At 39.9% G+C, this 21948-nt stretch overlaps 1 protein-coding gene across 1 annotated transcript in view; it reads right to left on the reverse strand.

Moving 5' to 3' along the window:
• RAP2A (RAP2A, member of RAS oncogene family) overlaps nt 1–20627 on the reverse strand; it is a gene marked incomplete at both ends in the record, with an annotated part of 32781 nt that extends 12154 nt beyond the window's left edge. Inside the window, one exon of the mRNA XM_079721990.1 lies at nt 20314–20627. Within this exon, the coding sequence (XP_079578116.1) occupies nt 20314–20627 (314 nt within the window). The remainder of the gene's footprint in view (nt 1–20313) is intronic.
• Nucleotides 20628–21948: the final 1321 nt, after the last annotated feature.

Genomic DNA, 21948 nt, shown 5'->3' on the forward strand with positions numbered 1-21948 from the left:
GTAGTTAAATTTCAATCTGCATTTTAATGTATATTCAGTCATCAAATAACCTGTCAACAAAGTATGCATCTTCTTACATAATTTAAATAGCAGGGAAAGTTCAAGTTTGGACACCTATTCGAAAAACACATAGCTTTCATCTGTCTAAGGAACAAAGGTCTTCAGACATAAAACATGCTTTTTATCTTTAGTGAGAGTCGAAATCTAAAAACCTCTGCATTAAAAAACAGGTCCAACTATTGTACTTGAAAAGACTAAATTGAGTCAATTGCTCAGGAAAACGCAAGTTATTTGAACTGTTATCTAAATTTATATCAAATTATAGGATATATCTTCTCGGCATCCCCTCATTTCAAATTCTTGGCAAAAATGTTGATGAATGAAAATTCATATATATCTGATACACAGTTAAAGTTCAGTTACAAGTACTTCTTAAAAGTTACCTCCGACTGAAGAAGATTTAAAGATGTATCAAAGCTAGAAAGAGCTAAGACTTTTTAGAAACTTTTAAGTTATGACCAGAAGAGTATTTTTCCTGGGGTATTTTCCTACTGTTGTAGTAAGATCTTAAAATATTTATTTCCAAATCACTAAATACAAACAGCACCAAACAAAACTAAAAACACAAAAACACACGGAATCTCTAGAAAATGCAGGTTATCAGACCAGCAGAATTAGCTTTTCTTCTCTCCAGCAATAAGCAGCTCAGGGGACGAGCATATCAATTATGCATGACAGGCTGTAACTGGTTGGTTCAACTGGCATAAGTTTGACTGGGGATGTCTATTAATAAGGTTTTTCTCATTGAAGCGGGAGAAGTAACAGGTGACAGATGGCAAAGGCAAAACAAAACAAATGCACAATGAAGAAAGGAGCTGGAAACTATCATTATTGGCAGAGATTATGGTGCCCAACAGCAGCCAATGGAGAATGATGAGTTACCGATATTTTGACAGGATTCAAGTCAACAGTGAATTAAAAGAAGTTAGAAACAGTTATAAGAAGTCACTGTGAGAGTGAGGGAGAAAGGGTGGTAAGCAAAAGTCTTCACTAGTCTTTAAAGTAATCAGCCTTGGGATGAGAGACCGTAACAATAGGTCTGGAACAGTAGTGATTACAGGGGACAGGCAGGGTGAGAATTATTGGATGTGAGAAAATGTCCCTTCATTTTCATTCCCGCTACAAAACCCCTTACATTTCCAAAACAAGTCATACCTGAGCTATGCAATAGTCTCCTAACTGGTCCCACCTCCAATTTCTCACCCCTCTATTCTATCCTATATGCCACTTCCTCAGTAGTTATCTTAAAGCCCTGCACACGGTTCTCTCCCCATCCCCCCAAACCACTACCTAAGAAAAATATGTGATGGCTCTACAACCACTTGATAAAGGCTATCTCTACGTTAACAGTCAAGGTCAAGCCCAATGTGGTCACTGGCTAAAATCATGACGGACTGCACCGCAAGGGGGAGAGAACTGGATGTGGATTTAGTGGACCTAGAAAGTCTGGCTGTGCGCCCTCAGATATGTCATGTGACCTCTCTGAGCCTCCTGTTCCTTATCTGTGAAACAAACATCACTGATCCTTAGGTATTACGTTATGGAAGATGACAGTGATGACTTTAGTAATAACAGCTAGCATCTGTAGAGGGCTTCGGAGGTGCCAGACACGGCACTAAGCAGTTTACATGAATTATCCATTGAAGTATTATGGATATTGTAAAATACTATTGTTACATGGTAACAAAAACTGTTACATAGTTACCTTATTTTCTATCTCCAGCTTCCATTCCCTGGCAGGATGGCCAAACCTAACTTTCTACAGACCATTAGTTCTTATGGGAACAATGTAAGAAAAACAGGATAGATACTATTGCCTCTGATATCAGAAGCTGACAATTTACCATCTTCTCTGAACAGAAGTATCTTTCCTTACTCTATTCATCTTCTTGCTCCAAGCACTGCTAAGTCAAGTTACTATTTATGAACCATGGCTCTCACGTCCTATAAAACAATGTGGGATAATAAAAAAGAAAACGGAAACCAAACAAAACTGAAGAGAATTAGGTGTTCTGAGATAAAGTCTTGCTTCTGCTTTAAAACAGCTGTGCCACCTTTAAAGTTAGATCTGGGACCTCAGGAAGGCAAGGGCCATGAATGTTTTTTTATGTAGCTGTATCTCCGGTGCTGGAATCAATTCTTGACGCTCAGAGCCATACAAAATAGCATGAGTCAACGAAGTGATTATCTTCAAATATGACAGTTTTTGTACGTAACCCATAGTGAAAATGTCACAGAAACAATGCAAACATATCCATGGTCACTAGGCTAAAAAAGCATTTTGGATGTACACCATCTAGAATTGTTTATTTTTTATTCTTTATCATGCTTCCCATTAGGTGCCGAAATGCTTAAACTGATTTGCAATATAAGGGTTCTCCAGATATTCAGAAAGAAAATGGTCAAAATCCATAAGGTAATGAACTGAAGGGACCTTTATTCCTAATTCAACATTTACTGGATGCTTTCTCTGTGCCAGGTGCTGGATATCAAAACTGAAGCAGCCTACCACCAAATACATACATGGAAGAAGCTTTCTTTAACATAAATTAGATGGTATATGTCAACTACTTTTAGAAAGAATATACACTGTGGGTAGAGTGAATGGGGATGGGCAGTACAGACTATTACAAGCAGTTCCAAAGTGTATATACATATATGCAGATTTTTCTGCTGAAACTAAACTTTAATATGTTATATTCTAATAAAATTAAATATCATCTTCAAAGTGCAGTTAATCACATGTGGGTGTGAATGGTAAAATGACATGGGACAGATACAGTGTGAAGGCAGGTGGTAGATGCCTGTGTCAATCTGCCACCTTTTTAAGAGCTAAAGTACATCCTTTCACTCACTTGTCACTCATCCTCATTACACATTCTTTAAAGATCTTAACCGAGAAATCCGAAGGATCAATAGTACTCTTATCAAAATAATTTCTAAAATATCAACATGTTCACCTAAAAATGTTTTATTGTTCCAGATAACTATGACTGCACAAAAAACCAGCCCCAAACTAATGGCTTAACATAACCATTGTGTTCGATTTCATGGTGGTGTGAGTCAGGAGCTTGGGCAGAGCTCAGGCGGCCGATTCTTCTGCTCCACGTGGCACTGGCTGGGCTCACTCAGTGGTGTTCAGCTAGGGCTGGCCTGGGAGGAGTCTCAAAGCTGGCTTCACCTCAGGTCTGGCCTGCTGGTGGCCACAGTTGGAAGGGTACCTCCGTCTCTCTCTCCACACAGTCTCAGGGCCTTTTCATGTGTTCTCCAGGAGAGTAGCTGGACTTCTCATATGGCAGCTCAGGGCTCCAAAAGACCACGGTGGAAGGTGCTTTGTCCTCTTAGAGACTAGGCCCAAAACTTGCTTAGCATCACTTCCACCATACTTTTTTTTTTTTTTTTTTTTTTTTTTGCGGTACGCGGGCCTCTCACTGTTGTGGCCTCTCCTGGTGCGGAGCACAGGCTCCGGACGCGCAGGCCCAATGGCCATGACTCACGGGCCCAGCCGCTCCGTGGCATGTGGGATCTTCCCGGACCGGGGCACGAACCCGTGTCCCCTGCATCGGCAGGTGGACTCTCAACCACTGCGCCACCAGGGAAGCCCCCACCATACATTCTTGGTCAAAGTAGTTACAGGTCGGCCCAGATTCAAGGGGAGGGGAAACAGGTCGCACCTCTCTCTGGGAGTCATGTGAAACAATCCACAGCCATCTTTAGTCTAGCATGTTTAGTAAAAAAGATGTCACCTTTTAAAAAAATAATTAATTAATTAATTAATTTTTGGCTGCGTTGGGTCTTCCTTGCAGTGCACAGGCTTTCTCTAGTTGCAGTGCGTGGGCTTCTCATTGTGGTGGCTTCTCTTGTTGCGGAGCACGGGCTCTAGGCACGCGGGCTTCAGTAGCTGTGGTGCACACGCTTAGTTGCTTCGAGGCATGTGGGATCTTCCTGGACCAGGGCTCGAACCCATGTCCCCTGCAATGGCAGGCAGATTCTTAACCAATGCGCCACCAGGGAAGTCCAAAAGATGTCACCTTTTAAACTGAATAAAATTTCCAGTTCACGAGGATCTGCTGCCCCAAATTCAGAAATGTAATACAGAAGGACGTTGGCCAAGTCAAAGAAAGAGACTGTTTATACAGACTGGATATCACAAAAATACAAGTAAAAATGGGATTGAAATTGACATAATTCTAAAAACAGGGAACTTAAGGTAAGTGCCTAGAGGGACCATATAATTTTTGCCAAGAGCCACTTTTGAGATGGAAAGGGGCGTTGTAAATAAATGTACCAAGGCAACAGGTGTAAACCTGAACTGTCCCAGGTAAAGAGACATACGGCCACCTTTGGAGAAAAGGGAACAGATCAAAGCAGTGGTACTTATTCAAAGGAAATATTTATGGGATTGTTAGAAGCTAGTCAGTACGATCTAGAAAAGCTTCAGTACTTATGATTTTAACAGGATGTGCTGATGAGAGCAACAGAACAAATCTTCTTCTCCCAAATAGTCCCTTCCTCCATAAATGTCCAAGTATTTCTTTCAGTAAAACCAGATGATGTGCTCAGGGTAGCCTGAGGAATGAATAGTGTCATCAAGAGTGGACTTTTCAAACGGCTGTACCTCTGGGAGGCCTCCAACCACCCAACACTCTGTTTATATCCTTCCTCCCTGAAGGGGGCAGTATGCCGACACTGGTTGATGGCCATTTGAGAGCAAGAACAAGTAGAGTTCATGCAAACATTAAGCTCTTTAATGCACGACCACTGAAAAGAGTTTCATGCCATCAGTATTATGCGTAAACTGATTAATCATTGAAAAGTTATTTTCTCATCTCCAGCTCTTCTAAAATAAACTTAAAAATTGTCTGAACTGTCTAGTTAGTGTTCATGTATGTACGCACTTGTCTTACCACGAGCACCCAGCTCCTCACTATGCCCACATGACTATGACTGATGGACAAAGTCTGTTTGGAGTGTTGGTTCACGAAGCAGAAAACAGTCCAAGTGTATGTGGGTCATCTGGGTGGGTGGGTGGAGGATTATATTTTGGGTAGCATAGTTTTTTTTTTTTTAATTAATTAATTAATTCATTTTTGGCTGCGTTGGGTCTTTGTTGCTTGCACAGGCTTTCTCTAGTTGCAGTGAGTGGGGGCTACTCTTCGTTGTGGTGCGCGGGCTTAGTTGCTCCACGGCATGTGGGATCCTCCTGGACCAGGGCTCGAACCTGTGTCCCCTGCATTGGCAGGTGGATTCTTAACCACTGCACCACCAGGGAAGTCCTGGATAGTATAGTTTTATATGTACCATATTTGGATATTTCAGCTTCACTAAATGCAAAGACAAAAAAATTGATATTAAGATAAAGCTTATTCTTTGTTTCTTAATCTATATTAAACTATCCCTGATAACGAACTTTTATCTTTAGATAATCTCCCAGCTATCTTCCCTTCGTACTAGCTAATCTATGCTGTTTTCTCTCAATTATCCATAAATCAGTTTATTTTTTTAATGCTTTCTAAGATAACAATTCTGCTCAAACCATTCAACAACCAAATACAAAGTAAGATTTCATTTCCAGGGAGGATCAAAATGTACTAAATATAACAAAGCAAATATATAATTGTTGGCATTAGTCTTACAGACAAATTTTGACCTTCTATAATGAGTTAGAATGCATCAAAAAACCTTTAGAAAAGGTGAGAGAAACAAGTGAGGGGGATTAAGAAGTACAAACTTCCAGTTACAAAATAAATGATTCAGAGGTATGAAATATACAGTATATATTTGTACAGGGGAATATAGGCAATAATAATGCAATATCTTTGTATGATGACAGATGGTAACTAGACTTATCATGGTGATCATTCTGTAACGTATTGGGTTGACCAAAAGGTTCGTTCAGATTTTTCCGTAAGGTGGGTCCAGTAGCACTTAGTTGTCTTTAACTTCATTCGAAACAACTCTGTTAGACTGTATGTGACAGCTATCATATCAGCGTGCATTTTAAAAAAGACATCAAAATTGGTGAATTTTTGTGTAGCCATTTCAACGTTGAAGATGGAGGAAAAAGAGCAACATTTTCGGCATATTATGCTTTATTATTTCAAGAAAAAACGCAACCAAAATGCAAAAAAAGATTTGTGCAGTATATGGAGAAGGTGCTGTGACTGATCAAACGTGTCAAAAGTGGTTTGCGAAGTTTCGTGCTGGAGATTTCTCGATGGATGATACTCCACGGTTGGGTAGACTAGCTGAAGTTGATAGTGATCAAACTGATACATTAACTGAGAACAATCAGGATATTTTGAGTATGTCGGCAGGAGATAGCTGACATACTCAAAACATCCAAATCAAGCACTGAAAATCATTTGCACCAGCTTGGTTATGTTCATCGCTTTTATGTTTGGTTTCCACAGAAGTTAAGTGAAAAAAACCTTCTTGACCACATTTTCACATGCGATTCTCTACTTAAATGTAATGAAAACGTTGTTTTTAAAACAAATTGTGACGGGCGATGAAAAGTGGATACTGTACAGTAATGTGGAAAGGAAGAGATCAGGGGGCAAGCGAAATGCACCACCACCAACCACACCAAAGGCCAGTCTTCATCCAAAGAAGGTGATGTTGTGTATATGGTGGGATTGGAAGGGAGGTCTCTATTATGAGCTCCTTCTGGAAAACCAAATGACTAATTCCAACAAGTACTGCTCCCAATTAGACCAACTGAAAGCAGCACTCGATGAAAAGCGTCCAGAATTAGTCAACAGAAAACGCATAATCTTCCATCAGGATAACACAAAACTGCATGTTTCTTTGATGACCGGGCAAAAACTGTTACAGCTTGGCTGGGAAGTTCTGATTCATCCACCATACTCACCAGACATTGCACCTTCAGATTTCCATTTATTTTGGTCTTTACAAAATTCTCTTAATGGAAAAAATTTCAATTCCCTGTAAGACTGTAAAAGGCACCTGGAACAGTTCTTTGCTCAAAAAGATAAAAAGTTTTGGGAAGATGGAATTATGGAGTTGCCTGAGAAATGGCAGAAGGTAGTGGCACAAAAGGGTGAATACGTTGTTCAATAAAGTTCATGGTGAAAATGAAAAATGTGTCTTTTATTTTTACTTAAAAACTGAAGGCACTTTTTGGCCAACCCAATACAGAAATACCGAATCACTATGTTGTGCACCAGGAACACACATAGTGTCGTAGGCCAATTATGCTTCAAAAACAAAGTAACTCATAGCAAAACAGAACGATTTGTGGCTACCAAAGGCAGGGGTGTCTGGGGGTTGGGGGAGAAATTGGATGAAGGTAGTCAAAATGTACAAACTTCCAGTTATAAGTACATGATAAATACAATGGACACTGCTGTATGTTAAACATGAAAGTTAAGAGAGTAAATCCTAAGAGTCCTATTGCAAGGAAAAAAATTTTTTTCCTATTCTTTAATGTTCTATCTGTATGAGATGATGGATGGTCAGTAAACTTCCTGTGGTCATCATTTCATGATGCATGTAAGTCAAATCATTATGCTGTATACCTTAAACTTATGTAGTGCTGTATGTGAATTATCTCCATAAAATAGGAAGAGAAAAAAAAAGTTGTGCCAAAAAAAAAAAATTCCTTAAAAAAAGTGGCCTAGCAAAAGCAATGTTTTTGGTGGAATAATACTTTAAAACTTAGAAATCAAATTGTTTCAAAAAATGTATTCTGTCTCTCTCTCCATATATAATAAACTCAACACTGTCAAATATATATTCATTTGTAGTACATTTTGGCATGCCAGATGGACAAAGATAGTATCTTGTACTTATTCTGCATAATGCTCAGGGCAGTGTTATGCAAATAAAGTGGTTTAAACCATAGTATTTGATGTTGACAGTGAAGACTTTTACACAAAGACAAAACCTGTAGAATCAATTTATTAAAAAGCTCTGTCAACACATTTCCCTCCATTGCCCCCCTATATACATATATACACATATATATATGTAATTAGCCATAAACACTATTAAAATTTTCTTCACCCATGTATAGTTTTGGTATTCATAAAAGGTCTATTATCATTATAAACTTTTTAAAAAAGAAAAGTGTTACTTAACAAATACTTATTATATGCCTGATCACTTTCTATATTTTTTATATTTTAAATACATGTGCTAAAAAAAAATCACAATTGTGAGTCACAAAATCATATTGTCACCATTTACAGGCAAGAGAGTCTCCTGTGGAAGGCAAAGACACAAAGTGCTCAGGGTCTATGCTGTAAGTTCTGTAATACACACACTGTACGAGCACTTCAGACACGGGCAAGAAAGCAATGGAAAAATGGAAATGCAATACTAGATTAGCTAATATATAATTTTTCTAGATATGGGAAGGCAAGTGAGTCTAATGCCTAAGAAATCATGTGGCAGTATACTGATTTACAAAGTCAGAAAATGCTTGGGTCTCATTTCTATTTCTGTGATTTTTGGTGAAGCTTTATTGTTGATATTTTAGAGTTACTATGTAAAGAAACTTTACATTCATTACCTTACTAGTTATTATATTATACCCATATTCCAGACGAGGAAGGTGAGATGCAGAGAATGCTAACTTGCTCCTAAATCATATGACTAGTAAGTACTGAAGCTCAGCTTTAACCAGATTAGCAATTAATGGTCTTCATAGATAAGATCAGTATGCCCAATAAAATTAAATACTGACTGAGAGCAATTATAATATATACAGTATTTGTTATGTTCATTGTAAACCTAAGGATGCACGTACTTAGAATTAAGAACAAAACAAAATTTTCCATCCAAAACCAGAGAAAAACCCTCTAAGATTTCATTTGCAGAAGATGTAAAGACATCTGGTAAGATGAAAACATTAAGATGTACTGAATTATCAATATGGTGTAGGACTTCCACATTCGAATTACTGATTTTTAAGGGCTGCTCCTAGAAAAGCATGAAAAACAACACTCCTAAATGTTTTAAGTAAAGGTTTATAATGTTTCTCTGGGGTAATTTTACTAAGTAATTTTAAGATAGCTGTAATTATGGTCGTCTTCATCTATTTTTACTGTCTTAAAGGCAGAGCTGAATCAACATCATCCTAGACAGATGCAGCAAACCTCTCATAAAGATCAGTCTCCCAAGTCCCCACAGCAACCTGCTGTAGTAATGAACACATTCTGGTTGGGATCCTACTGCAACATCCCTTTCTCTGTTCTAAATTTCACAAGGCAGGAGCTATCCTGCCTTACCAGAACAAACAAAATCACAAGAGAAATATGTCCTCATATTTGTAATATGCCCAACAAACAGTAATAAATGCTTCCTCAAAAGATACACTTTATGTATCTCTTTGTTCCTTGACTAAATGTTATCTTTCTCTGTGACAGAGGTAACATTTACTAACTCATGTTGGGAAATTCATTTCACTTTCTGATCATTTACATAGCATTGTTGGAAAATGGAAAAGCAGGAAGAGAAGATAGAAGTTGTTTCAAAATATGAAAGAGGTAGTTCCATTTATTTTTCTTAGAGTAAAATGTTCCAGGACAGCAGTTTTCAGATCGTGTGTGATGAGATCAATTTAGTGGATCAAGAGGAACACTTAAAAACAATGAAATAAAACAGAAAATAAAACAGAAAATATAATACCAGCAACAGACCAAGTGTAACTGTTGTTTCACGAAATTTTGGTTTCAGTTATACGTATTTATGCCCGTATGTACAATGCAAAATGTATTCCTGAGAGCCATGATTCAGAAAATGTAAAAGCCACTGCTAAGTGAATACAAAGAAGTAGAGTTATTGTTTTTAATATTTTGTTTTTTGACAGATAATAACAACTTAAAAAAATGATAAGACAGGGTTTCCCTGATGGAGCAGTGGTTGAGAGTCCGCCTGCTGATGCAGGGGACACAGGTTCGTGCCCTGGTCCGGGAAGATCCCACATGCTGCGGAGTGGCTAGGCCCGTGAGCCATGGCCGCCGAGCCTGTGCGTCCGGAGCCTGTCCTCCGCAACGGGAGAGGCCACAACAGTGAGAGGCCCGCGTACCGCAAAAAAAAAAAAAAAAAAAAAAAGACATTGATGAAAGAAACTGAAGAAGACACAAATTAATCTAAGGCTCTTCTGTACTCATGGGCTAGAAGAATATTGTTAAAATGTCCATACTACCCATAGCAATCTACAGATTCAATGCAATCCCCATCAAAATTCCAATGGCATTTTTCACATAAATATAACAAATAATCCTAATATTGTAAGGAATCACAAAAAACCTCAAATAGCCAAAGGAATCTTAAGAAAGAAGAACCAAGCTGGAGGCATCACACTTCCCGATTTCAAGCTATATTACAAATCTATACCAATCAAAACAGTATGGTATTAACATAAAAACAGACGCATAGATCCATGGAACAGACTAGAGAACCCAGAAATAAGCCCATACATATATAGTCAACTAATTTACAACAAAGGAGCCAAGCATATGCCAATGGGGAAAGGATAGTTTCTTCAGTAACTGGTGCTGGGAAAACTGAACAGCCATATGTAGAAGAATGGAACTGGAATATTACCTTATACCACACACAAAAATCAACTCAAAAATGGATCTAAAGCTTTGAACATAAGACCTGAAACCATAAAACTCCTAGAAGAAAACATAGGGAGTAAGCTCCTTGACACTGGTCTTGGTAATAATTTTTTGGATTTGACACAAAGAGCAAAGGCAACAAGAGCAAATAAAAACAAACGGGACTACACCAAACTAAAAAGCTCCTGTACAACAAAGGAAACCATCAACCAAATGAAAAGGCAATCTACAGAATGGAAGAAAATATTTGCAAATCATGTATCTTATAAAGGATTAATACCTGAAATATAAAAAGGACTCATACAACTCAATAGAAAAAAATCCAATTAAAAAATGGGCAGAGGATCTGAACAGACATTTTTCCAAAGGAGACATACAGGTGGCCAAAAAGTACATGAAAAGGTGCTCAACACTGATAATCAGGGAAATGCATATCAAAGTCACAATGAGATATCACCTGTTAGAATGACTATCACCAAAAAGACAAAAAATAAACAAGTGTTGGTGAGAATGTGGAGAAAAGAAAACCCCTGTGCACAGTGGGTAGGCATGTAAATTGGTGCAGCCACCATGGAAAACAGTATGGAGGTTCCTCAAAATATTAAAAATAGAACGTCTAGCAATGTCACTTCTGTATTTACCCAAAGAAAACAAAATCACTATCTCGAAGAGATATCTGCACCCTCAAGTTCACTGCGGCATTATTTGCAATAGTCAGGACATGGAAACAACCTAAGTGTCCGCTGATGGACGAACTGATAAAGAAAATGTTATATATATATATATAGATCAGAATATTATTAAATCATAAAAAAGAAGGAAATCCTGTCATTTGAGACAATTTGGATGGACCTTAAGGGCATTATGCTAAGTGAAATAAGTCAGACAGAAAAAACACAAATAACGGTATAATTCCACTTATATACAGAATCTTAAAACAAACAAACCACAAAACTGAACTCACAGATACAGAGAACAGATGGGGTGGGGGGTGAAATGGGTGAAGGCAGTAAAAAGGTACAAACTGCCAGTTATAAGATAAATGATAAGTAAGTCTTGGGGCTGGTGTACAGCACGGCGCCTACAGGTAACAATACGTTATTGGATGCCTGAAACCTGCCAAGGTAGTAAATCATAAACGCTGACATCACATACACACACACACACACACACACACAATTGTAACTGTGTGTGGTGACAGACGTTAAATACACTTACTGTGGTGACCATTTTGCAATATATGCATATATCAAATCATTATGTTTTATGGGAAATAACTCCTAAATGTTTAAAGTAAAGGTTTACAATGTTTGTCTTGCATAATTTTACTGAGTGAAAAAACCGTAAAACTATTACAATGTTATATGTCAATTATATCTCAATAAAAATGAACTTTAAAAACCCGCTAAATAATTAATTACCACATTTCTCCATAAAATATCAATTTGGTTTGTTTTCAAAACAAAAAAACAAAAGAAAACCAACAATGTATCCAATTCCACCAGTGAATATATTTCAGCAGTTTGATTAAAAAGAATGTATAATTTACAAGTATACTTTATTCACATGCTGTAATCTATTTTAAATAGCTTATTCAGATAGAGCTTTTAGCAATGTGTGATAAGTACATTTCCAACATTAAGTAATAAAATGCATCAAACTCCAAAGAATTCCAATGCTGCTTTATTATTGGATTTCCCAAACCATGCCTTCGATATAATATGCTGCTGACATTTGATTCGGATACCCAATAACCTTATTCTGACTCACATGCTGGAAAAAAATCTTATTTCATAGCAGTGACCTTTAATTTAAACTGAAATTTATTAAAAATCAGGCTAATGTGATGTGTTTTTTAGTAGAATTTTCCTACAAGAATAAAAGGTGAATAGTTGAAATACTAGGTCCGACATTTCCAAAGAGGTTCCAATCTTTTAGAAGTACATAAACAGTATTTAGTATATACCATGTCAAAATCTTAGCAACTAGAAATATGCTCTTTTAATATATTTTGATAAACTTAAACTTTATCAATATACTTATTTTACTTATATACTTTACTGAAATGCAAATGTCTAAAATCACAGATTGCGTATGGTGTACATAGTTTTATGTAAAGATCACTGCTTAGAAATGTGTAAATATATAATCTATGCATTTTAATGCGCCATGTATAATTTCTGAAAAGATGGCGTACAGAATTAAATCACTCAAGTGTACTGTTACTGGAAAATTTTAACAAATAAAAAGATTCCAACTTTGTTGGCTCTTCCTGTTGGTTGTGTCATCCAGAGATATTTTATTAGTTCCTCCTTCTTAGTGTTTATCTGTTAATTATCTGACTTCTTCCTAAAGGAGAGTTAGAAAGTCAATGTCATCCACCTGCCAGGGGCCTGAATACTTCTCATTCAGTGGCCAGTCCAATCACCTTTCAAATCATCCATCTGTTGCATTTGTGCGAGGATTTATCAATATTCAGGGATAGCTGATCTCTTTTGTCTGTGTGCAGTGGAATTGTTGGCTGGCTATTTAAATCCTTTCTGTCCCTCCACCTTTTTTAAAAAAAACAACATTGTAACGATTCCCCTGATTAGAGATTTTATTGATACAATTATCACAAACCCCTAAATAGATAAGATTTGCAGGTCACAGGCTGCTGATTCTTTAAGGTTCATACTCAACTACTTTTCCCCTTATTGTGCCAATGAGACAGAAGTAGTCTCAGAACGTAGGGTTGGTGGGAGATCACCTACTTCATCTACAAAGTGAACTTAAAAAATTCTAATCCTGGGATGGTAAAAAGGAAATGACTCTACTGTAATATTCTAATTTTACAATGCAGCAAAACCAAGTTTCCTTTTCAGGAAACAACTCTGGGCTATAAAAAGTGACTCACAGCTATTAGGCTCTGTACCTTGGAGGAGCTTTCAATTACAATTATGGTCTCTGGAGGTATCAAACTGGGGAAGGAGGTGTTTGGGGAAGAAGGAATTGGTGGCAGACTCCAGAAATCACTCATTGGGACAAACATCATTGGATGTATTTCCTGGTTTCAGCTCCACAGTGCCAATCTGTTGTGGGTCATGATCTATGTGTTAGCAATTGGCAATCTACCTCTACCTTAGATTGGGCTTTTAGGGCAACTTACTGTGAGGAGAAAATGTGCAAACGATCAGCTGGGTCTCTTAAAAGTGATCACTTAAATGATACAGAAATATGAAATAATAATAGTAAAAAAAACCCCAGTAACTTATTCACTTTGGGTAGTACAAATAACCACCCTTTCCCCACTTTTCTTCTCAGTCTTAAAATGCACCATGCCACATAAAAATAAGTAATGAAATGGCTATCCTGAAATGAAAAGGCCATCTAGTGCAGTATTTATGAACCTTGAGGGAAAAGAAATGCCCGATCAGAAAGGACCCAAAGGGGCTTCCCTGGTGGCGCAGTGGTTGAGAGTCCACCTGCCGATGCAGGTGACACGGGTTCATGCCCCGGTCTGGGAAGATCCCACATGCCGCGGAGCGGCTGGGCCCGTGAGCCATGGCCGCTGAGCCTGCGCGTCCGGAGCCTGTGCTCCGCAAGGGGAGAGGCCACAACAGTGAGAGGCCCACATACCACAAAAAAAAAAAAAAAAAAAGAAAAGAAAGGACCCAAAGGTAGGCTAATGAGGTAGATATGGTGCAGGTTCTGGGAAGCCAAAATATTTATTGTTGTATAACTCTTAAAATGTCCAATAAAGGACTATTCAAGAGTCTGTTGTCCATTAAAGGACATTGGCTCCTAAAGCCTGGATAATGAAGGTGCTTTTAAATGACTAAGGTATTAAAGTTTTCAATGCTTTTCTGATGTAGAACTTCTTCATAGATAATTAGTAAGTCAAAAGTGTTTAAGAGTATTTTAGAAGTAGTTTTGCAAATAGTTTTTTCTGCTGTTGTTGCTTGTTTGTCTTTTATTGCTCTGTGATTAATAATAAAAGGGGGCTTTGAAATAATGAAAAAACAAAAAAATTAAAAAAAAATAAAATGCACCATGCTTTCTAGCCTAATGCAATGTATAAACTCTCCTCTAGGTTCCTTACAAATATCAAGTTCTATCCTTGGCCATATTCATTTCTAATTTCTATTCCTGGCCATTCACTTCTACCTCTTTATACACTACCCAGCAGGGTTCACCTACTCTCCAAATGTGAATTATACAGATGATTTCGAGCCTTTACACTCATACATAAACTGAACTTTCAGGCTTTAGTCCAGTATTCTAATTGCTTATTAGGTGCATCTATCTGGATGATTACAATCTCCACAGCCAAAACAATCTCCCCCAGCTATTCCTCTCTAATCCTATTCGCTCATGTTCAAAATGTCAAGGTTACTTTTGACCTTTCCCTCTTCTTCTTCCACTAAGTTTGATTAATTCATTCTTTACAACATTATCTGCATCCATTCTTTCCATGCCAATTCAGAATCTTTATACTTCATGGAGAAATGAGATTATGACAACACAACTCTTTCTTCTGACTCTGGTCTATTACCACTAAGCCATCTATCATATCACCACCATATTACTATTTTTATAACAATTCTGATCATGGCCCTTGACTGCAAGAGCAAGTCCAAAGTCTTTAACCTTCTGTAATTTAGCTTTATGTATTTTACCTCTTCTCACACTTCTATATAAATTCCTGGTTTGGCCAACCTGGTCTATTTAACAGCCAATGAACCCATCCTATGCATTTCCCATGCCATGTCCTCCGTCTGGAAGACACCATGCTTCTGATTCTTAAAGTTTGTTTTTAAACTTCACCTCTTCCCTGGTCGCCCCTAGTAGATAGAAGTACTCTCACAGAACGTTAGAGTGGAAGGGAGATTGTCTACTCCAGCTGCAAAATGGGCTTTAAAGAGTCACCTCCTCCATCTATAAAATTCAAATGCTTGGGGAAACTGAGGCCACGAAAATAATTTTCTCTTTGAACACTAATTTTTTTCAACACATTTTTCTTGATTGATTCCTATGTGCCAGGAGCCATTCTAGCCACATGGGATTACAGTTGAATAAGAAAGACGGACTGTACTTAAATTAAACTCTGATGAGCACTACCAGAAGAGGGGAAGCACAGGGTGCCACTGATGTCTGAAACAAGAGTGGCTGAGGGAAGGGGTGAGGCATGAGGTTAATACAGTGTGGGAAGACAAGATGGAATAAAGTCAGTCTGGAAAGATGAGGAAGGCTTCCCTGAGGAGGAAATCTTCTAAGCAGGGGCCAAAAAGTAGGAATTAACTCTGCAAAAGGTGGGTGATTTCTGCATGTAGAAGGAAAGCCCAGAGATAGGCACTTTCATGGAACTAAAAGAAGGTCTGGGTGCTGGAATCCAAGGGGCGAGGAAGGTTGCCAGAGGTGAAGGTGGAAAGGCAGGGAGGGATAAGAGCATTGCTGGGCCTGGGAAGGTCACGTTGAAGATTTCTGGGCTTTATCCTAAGAATACGCATTGGGTTGCATGTTCCAAGGTACTTCAAGTCAGGACCATGGCTTACCCTGGGAGGAATGGGAGAAGCAACTATGAAATTAGAAAGAACTTGAGTTTTATTTCAATTGAAACATTTTCTGTATCCTTGTCACTCTTCCCTATGTGTCTGATCTCATCCAAAGTCAATTTAAAAAAAGAAAGCATGTGAATTTATAAAAACCACCATTTTAGCTAGCTGGCTTGGCTTGGACAGGAGCTTGTGTATGTACAGGTATCCTGTGCTTTTCAAAAGCTGCTTCGTGACACTTCACTTTTAGGAAGGACCTACGTTAGTACCTGTTTTTGATAACCAAAAGAAATCAGAAGATGATTTTTGCTTTTATGAAAAAAGGCAAAAAGTGAAAATAGCATCCAGCATTTGGTTTGTTGTGAGCAGTTGAGAGGTAGCACGTACCCCATCAGGGAGAAAGGCACCTCCAAGTTCCTTCCCCAGGAGCCACACTCAGCACCTCAGCATCAAGCTGCCATAGCTTTGAACTGTGTCTGTGAGCATCTGCGCTTTATCTAGATTTTTTTTTTTTTTTTGAGCATCTGTAAGCAAGATGCGTCCTAAGGTAATTGCTTCTTCACTTTATGCCATTTTGGCTTAGGAAAGGTTTCACAGGAACTCTCTACTTTCAGATTGCAGGGGGGAACCTGTCTATGGATGTCCGTGAACCTACAGACACTTAAGGGAGAAGGGACCTGTTTTATACTTTTTATAAGCAAAACGTTCCATACAAGAACAATCCAGGGAGAAGCTCCATTTCACTGTCAGCCGTGCATTGGTGCTACAGTTAAAGTTAAATGTTCATTCTCTTGCCCTTTCCCATAAGATCTTTAATAAGAGAAAATATTTTAAGAGAATACCAACAAAATTTTTCCAAGGATTGTTTTAGTCACCACTGCTTTTTTAGTATCATCTTGTCTATACTAGGTAATGACTTTCAAAATGCAATCAAATTTATTTCCTCTCAAATTACATTTATATCAAGGATAAAACTTTAAGCAGACAGGGTGACAAAGTTAAAGAACAGCTGGGATTTTGAAGCAATTTTTGTGTTCAAGGTATTGTGTTGGACACTTTAAAATATATCATCTCATTTTATCCTAACAAAGACTCTTGAGAAGTGCATGCTATACTCTAATTCACAGACAAGGAAGATGGAGCTCAGAGAAGCAAGCATTTCCCCAAATATAGACACCTTAGACCTACACTGTCCAATATGGTAGCCTGGAGCCACATGTGGCTGTTGAGCAACTGAAATACAGCTAGTCTGAACTGAGATGTGCAGTAAGTGTAAACTGAACACCAGATTTTGAAAATTTAGTATGAAAAAGAAAACTATTAAAGTATCTCAATTTTTGAATACTGATTACACATTGAAATGACAGTATTTTAGATAGAGTAGGTTAAATAAAATACATTATTAAAATTAATTTTACCTGCTTCACACTTTAAAAAAAAAATCAGCTAGTAGACATTTCAAAATTACACACATGGCCCACAACTATATTTGAATTGAAGAGCGCAACCCTAGACCTGGATTGCTGAATTTGCCAATAAACATCAAGGTCAAAGCCAGAGTGGCATAGAAGAAAAGAAGAATACGTGGATTCATGCAGATCTTGGTTTAAATCTCTTCTCCACCAATGACTAGTTTTGGGTGAAATATCAACCCTCTCTGCACTTCCCTTATGTCATCTGCATTATGGTGATATTAAATATCCCCAAACAACTCTTGTATATAATATGCAAAGCAGTAACTGGCAGAGGGGAGGGAACAACTACGAATACCTCCTACAGCAACTGATTAATTTAAAAACTGATTCCCAAAAAGAGAAGAAAATTCACTTATTTGAAAATCACATTTTATTCTCTTTAAGTGGGAAAAGTTAAAGAACCAACACATTGAATGCCTGCTTTAGCATAATATGTGCATAACATACACTATATTGTAAAATACATAGTATACACAGATTCCTTCTTTCTTTCAACGTTGTTTATAATATGCTATAGGCCGGGAGGCCAGATGATGAGATTAGGGTGAAGTAAAAAATATCAGGACACAGAATGGCCCAAGTGGTTCTTAAGGACACAGTGGATGAATTCTAGTGAAAGAGTTTATGAACTACACTTCAGCTGGTCTTTTCAACTTTCACATCAGGAACTGAGACTAGTGAGTAAATGACATCTGGGCAAATAGAATTTTACTCTTTTTTTTCTTCCTGGGTCACAGTGCAAACAAATAAATTGTTCCAATACACTACGTTTAGACTAACTCATTATTAGTAATCTCTACTAAATCATAAGAAACTACAAAATCATATGCACTACACTATCCAATGACATTTTACCATATTCTGTCCCCTAGGCTTGTGTCAAGAAGTTCGCCCTGGGCATGTGACTTTTATCAATGCACGTATTATCTGTATATGTTTAAATATAAAGGGTGGAGGAGTTGGGGCAGTTACTTTATTATCTGATGTATGTATATCGCCTAAGATTGACATGTGACAGTGTGTTAGATTGTCCTGTTTTGTATGTGTTTTTTTTTTAAGTAGTATGAAGGGGGAATTAAAGATGTGAGTCACTTGAATGTAGCCTCTTAAATATCAGATACTTAGTAAATTTAACACCAAAATTGTTCCTATGTTAACTATAACAATTAACTGTCAAGAAAATGAGACTGAAGAAGTAAGAAGCTATCAGATTCACAGATCTCAGAACACCATGAGAGGCTATAAAAATATTCACTTTATTCTAGTTTGAAATTTAATGGAAGAAGTAACATACCAAATTTTAGGTTAGCTATTAAAGTGCATATTCAGTGAATTAAGTGGGGAGAGCTACAGGAGAGGGCCTCTCCTTTGATCTCATATGTGGCATTAAAAATGTGCTTCTTCTAATGAATTTTTGAGCAACCCCTGAGTATATGTGCCTTAGTATTTGCTCTTTCAAAGTGAGTAGACTCAAACTGACTAAAAATGAGACTACGTCTACAGTACACTTACAACTAGTTTTCAGCAAATGTCTGCAAATTTAGGGTTATAGGTAGAATTGGGTAAGAAAAACAAAATTACACTAAATCAAAATTATGAGCAATTATTAACTAATAATAAGAATGAGACAAAGCAGTAACACGTAAACAGTAATTAGAAAAATTTGCTAAAACTCTGAACTGAGATATCACACTTCTGATTATTGAAATTATAGGAAAAAATAGACTCAATCAACTTAAAACAAATATCATAAGCCATTTATGCTACCAGCCATATTTCCAAAATGCACACTTTAGAAAAAAAGAGTTCATATCAGGAAAGAGCTTATTTGCATTAACTTTAAATTAGCTAATATCTGAGTCACACCTTTGAAGAAACTTGCATTATTTCCAGGAATGCCTTTTTCCCTCCCTTTTCATTCTTTCTTTTTTTGTTTTTGAGGGGAATAAGGCAGCTGGACTAAAAAGAAAAAAAAAAGTTAAGTCGCATTTTTTAATGTGAATGGTATACTTGTGCTTCTATATACTAACTCAATCCCACTGAGACATGTCTTCAAATAATTTGATAATCTGTCTTTAAAGTTTCATCTTAATTGGAGAGTTCATTTTTGTAAAACGCCTTGGCACCATTCAATCTTTTATAAAATGAGAAAGGTCTCTTTCCTTTGGACTTGACATTTTTAACCACGTACGTGTGAGCAATTTTTGCTGTCAAATACTGCAAAGGTAGGTTTTCTGTTGTTGTTCAATCTGAAAATGTCTCCACTATACTTGCACAGCTGCCCTCTTCCCAGCAGAAACCTACCCGCCCCTCTCCCCACCCCCCCTGCAAGTTTTAAACTTTGTTTCCTTTGGGGTTCTGCACAAGCGCTACTAGTAATATCCAAGAGACAAAGAGCTGTGCTGTGGGTTCACGGGATGCCAAATTTGAGTTGTGAAACAAAGCACTCAAATTTGAGATTCAAGATGAGGAGGAGGAGGATGCTGGTAAAAAAAAAAAAAAATCATAAAGCGTAAGATCGCAGAGCCATCTCCCTAGACATCTCCTCCTGCCCACGGCCACCTTAGAGCGCGCGGGAGGGAGTTCTGGCCCCGGGACAGGGGCTGCCGGCCGCACCGCGAAGCCCCCTGCCCGCGCCCCCGGCCCTCTCACCGCTTCACTCGGATGATCTGGTCCCGCATGGGCTTGATGTCCTGGAAGCTCTGCTGGTTGACGAGGCTGTAGACGAGGATGAAGCCCTGGCCGTTCTTGATGTACAGGTCCCGCATGGACGCGAACTGCTCGGTGCCCGCCGTGTCCAGGATCTCCAGCACCGACGGCGACGAGTCCACCTCGATCTCCTTGCGGTAGAAGTCCTCGATGGTGGGGTCGTATTTCTCGATGAAGGTGCCGGTCACGAACTGCACGGTCAGGGCGGATTTGCCGACCCCGCCCGAGCCCAGCACCACCACTTTGTACTCGCGCATCGTCCCTCCGCGGCCGCCGCCGCCGCCGCTGCCCGCGACATAGACCTACGCCCGCCGCGCTGCGCGCCCGGACCCTGCGCCGGCGGCCGGCCCCGCCGCCTCCCGCGGCCGCCCCCACCTCACGGCCGCCGCGGCCCCCCGGGCGCCGGCGGAGGGAGCAGCAGCCCTGGGCATGGGCCGAGCCGGGCGGCAACGCGGCACCGCGGGCGCCGGCAGGCACTGAGGGCGAGCAGGGAGTGTGAGCCAAGGAGCCGACGGAGCCGCCCGAACCGCGGGCCCGCAGTGCCGGCGGCCCCGCCCCTCGCGCCTCCACGCCCAGCTCCCCGCCCGCCGCCGCCGCCTCTCTTCCCGGCGCCGAAGCGCGCGCCCGAGCCCGAGCCCGAGCCGCAGCGCTGCTGGGGGCGGGGCCCGGCGGCCCGGGGCGGAGCCCGGCGGCGCAGCCCCGCCCCTGCTCCCTCCGTCGCCTAGGCGACCGGCCGCGCGCGCGCTCCCAGGAAGCTCGGCGCGGCGCGGAAGCCTCGGCCCGCGTTTAGATAAACAGCCACCTGGGTTACCCAACAACACCCCATCTCGTCTGCCCCGTCGAACCCCGGGGCCTGCGTACTGAGCATGCGCAGTTCTTCCTCCTGCGACGGGAGCCGCTTCTACCTGAGAACGCCACGTTCAGAATTTGGCGGACACAAGATGTTGGAGGGGCCAGAGCAATCTCCGGGCTTTAACATGAGGCGGGGAGAAGAAGATACTGGCAAGGTCCAGAAGGAGGCCTTGGCATGAGGGCCTTGCTGGGCACCACCCAGTCTGTCAGCATTCCTGAGAGCTTTGGTTTTATCTTGTATAAACATAAGAAGCTTTAAGGGAGGAGCATAAATACAACGAAATGCAGCTTTGTTGTAGGCGTCAGGACACTGAGGGAGAAGTGACAGACACCCATCCAGCCCACTGCCCGAGGCGGCGAAGGCCAGAGACCAAGGAAGCCGGGCCCACGCTCTGTGACGTCGCCGGGGGCCCACCCACCTTCCCCAGCCCCGCCCTTCTTCAGTGCCTGATAAAAGTCGAGCTCTTCCCACGCCCTGTCAGCTACGGGCACTTGGAAAACCGGGAGAGCGGATCCCCCAGCAGCAGCCAGAAGGCCCAGGGACACCTCATAGCAACAGCCAGCCGGGGCATCTAGTAGGAAGCTGGGATTCATTCCAGCCAACCAGCCCGCGTTTTTGGACCCCGTGGTATTATTCTCGACCAATAGAGAGCCGCTTCATGCCACGTGACACTGACCCATCAGCCAATGGAGGAAAACTCTAGTCTCAGGCTCAGCCATCCCATC

The sequence above is a fragment of the Hyperoodon ampullatus genome (assembly GCF_949752795.1).
Source record: "Hyperoodon ampullatus genome assembly, chromosome: 16".
Lineage (NCBI taxonomy): Eukaryota > Metazoa > Chordata > Mammalia > Artiodactyla > Ziphiidae > Hyperoodon > Hyperoodon ampullatus.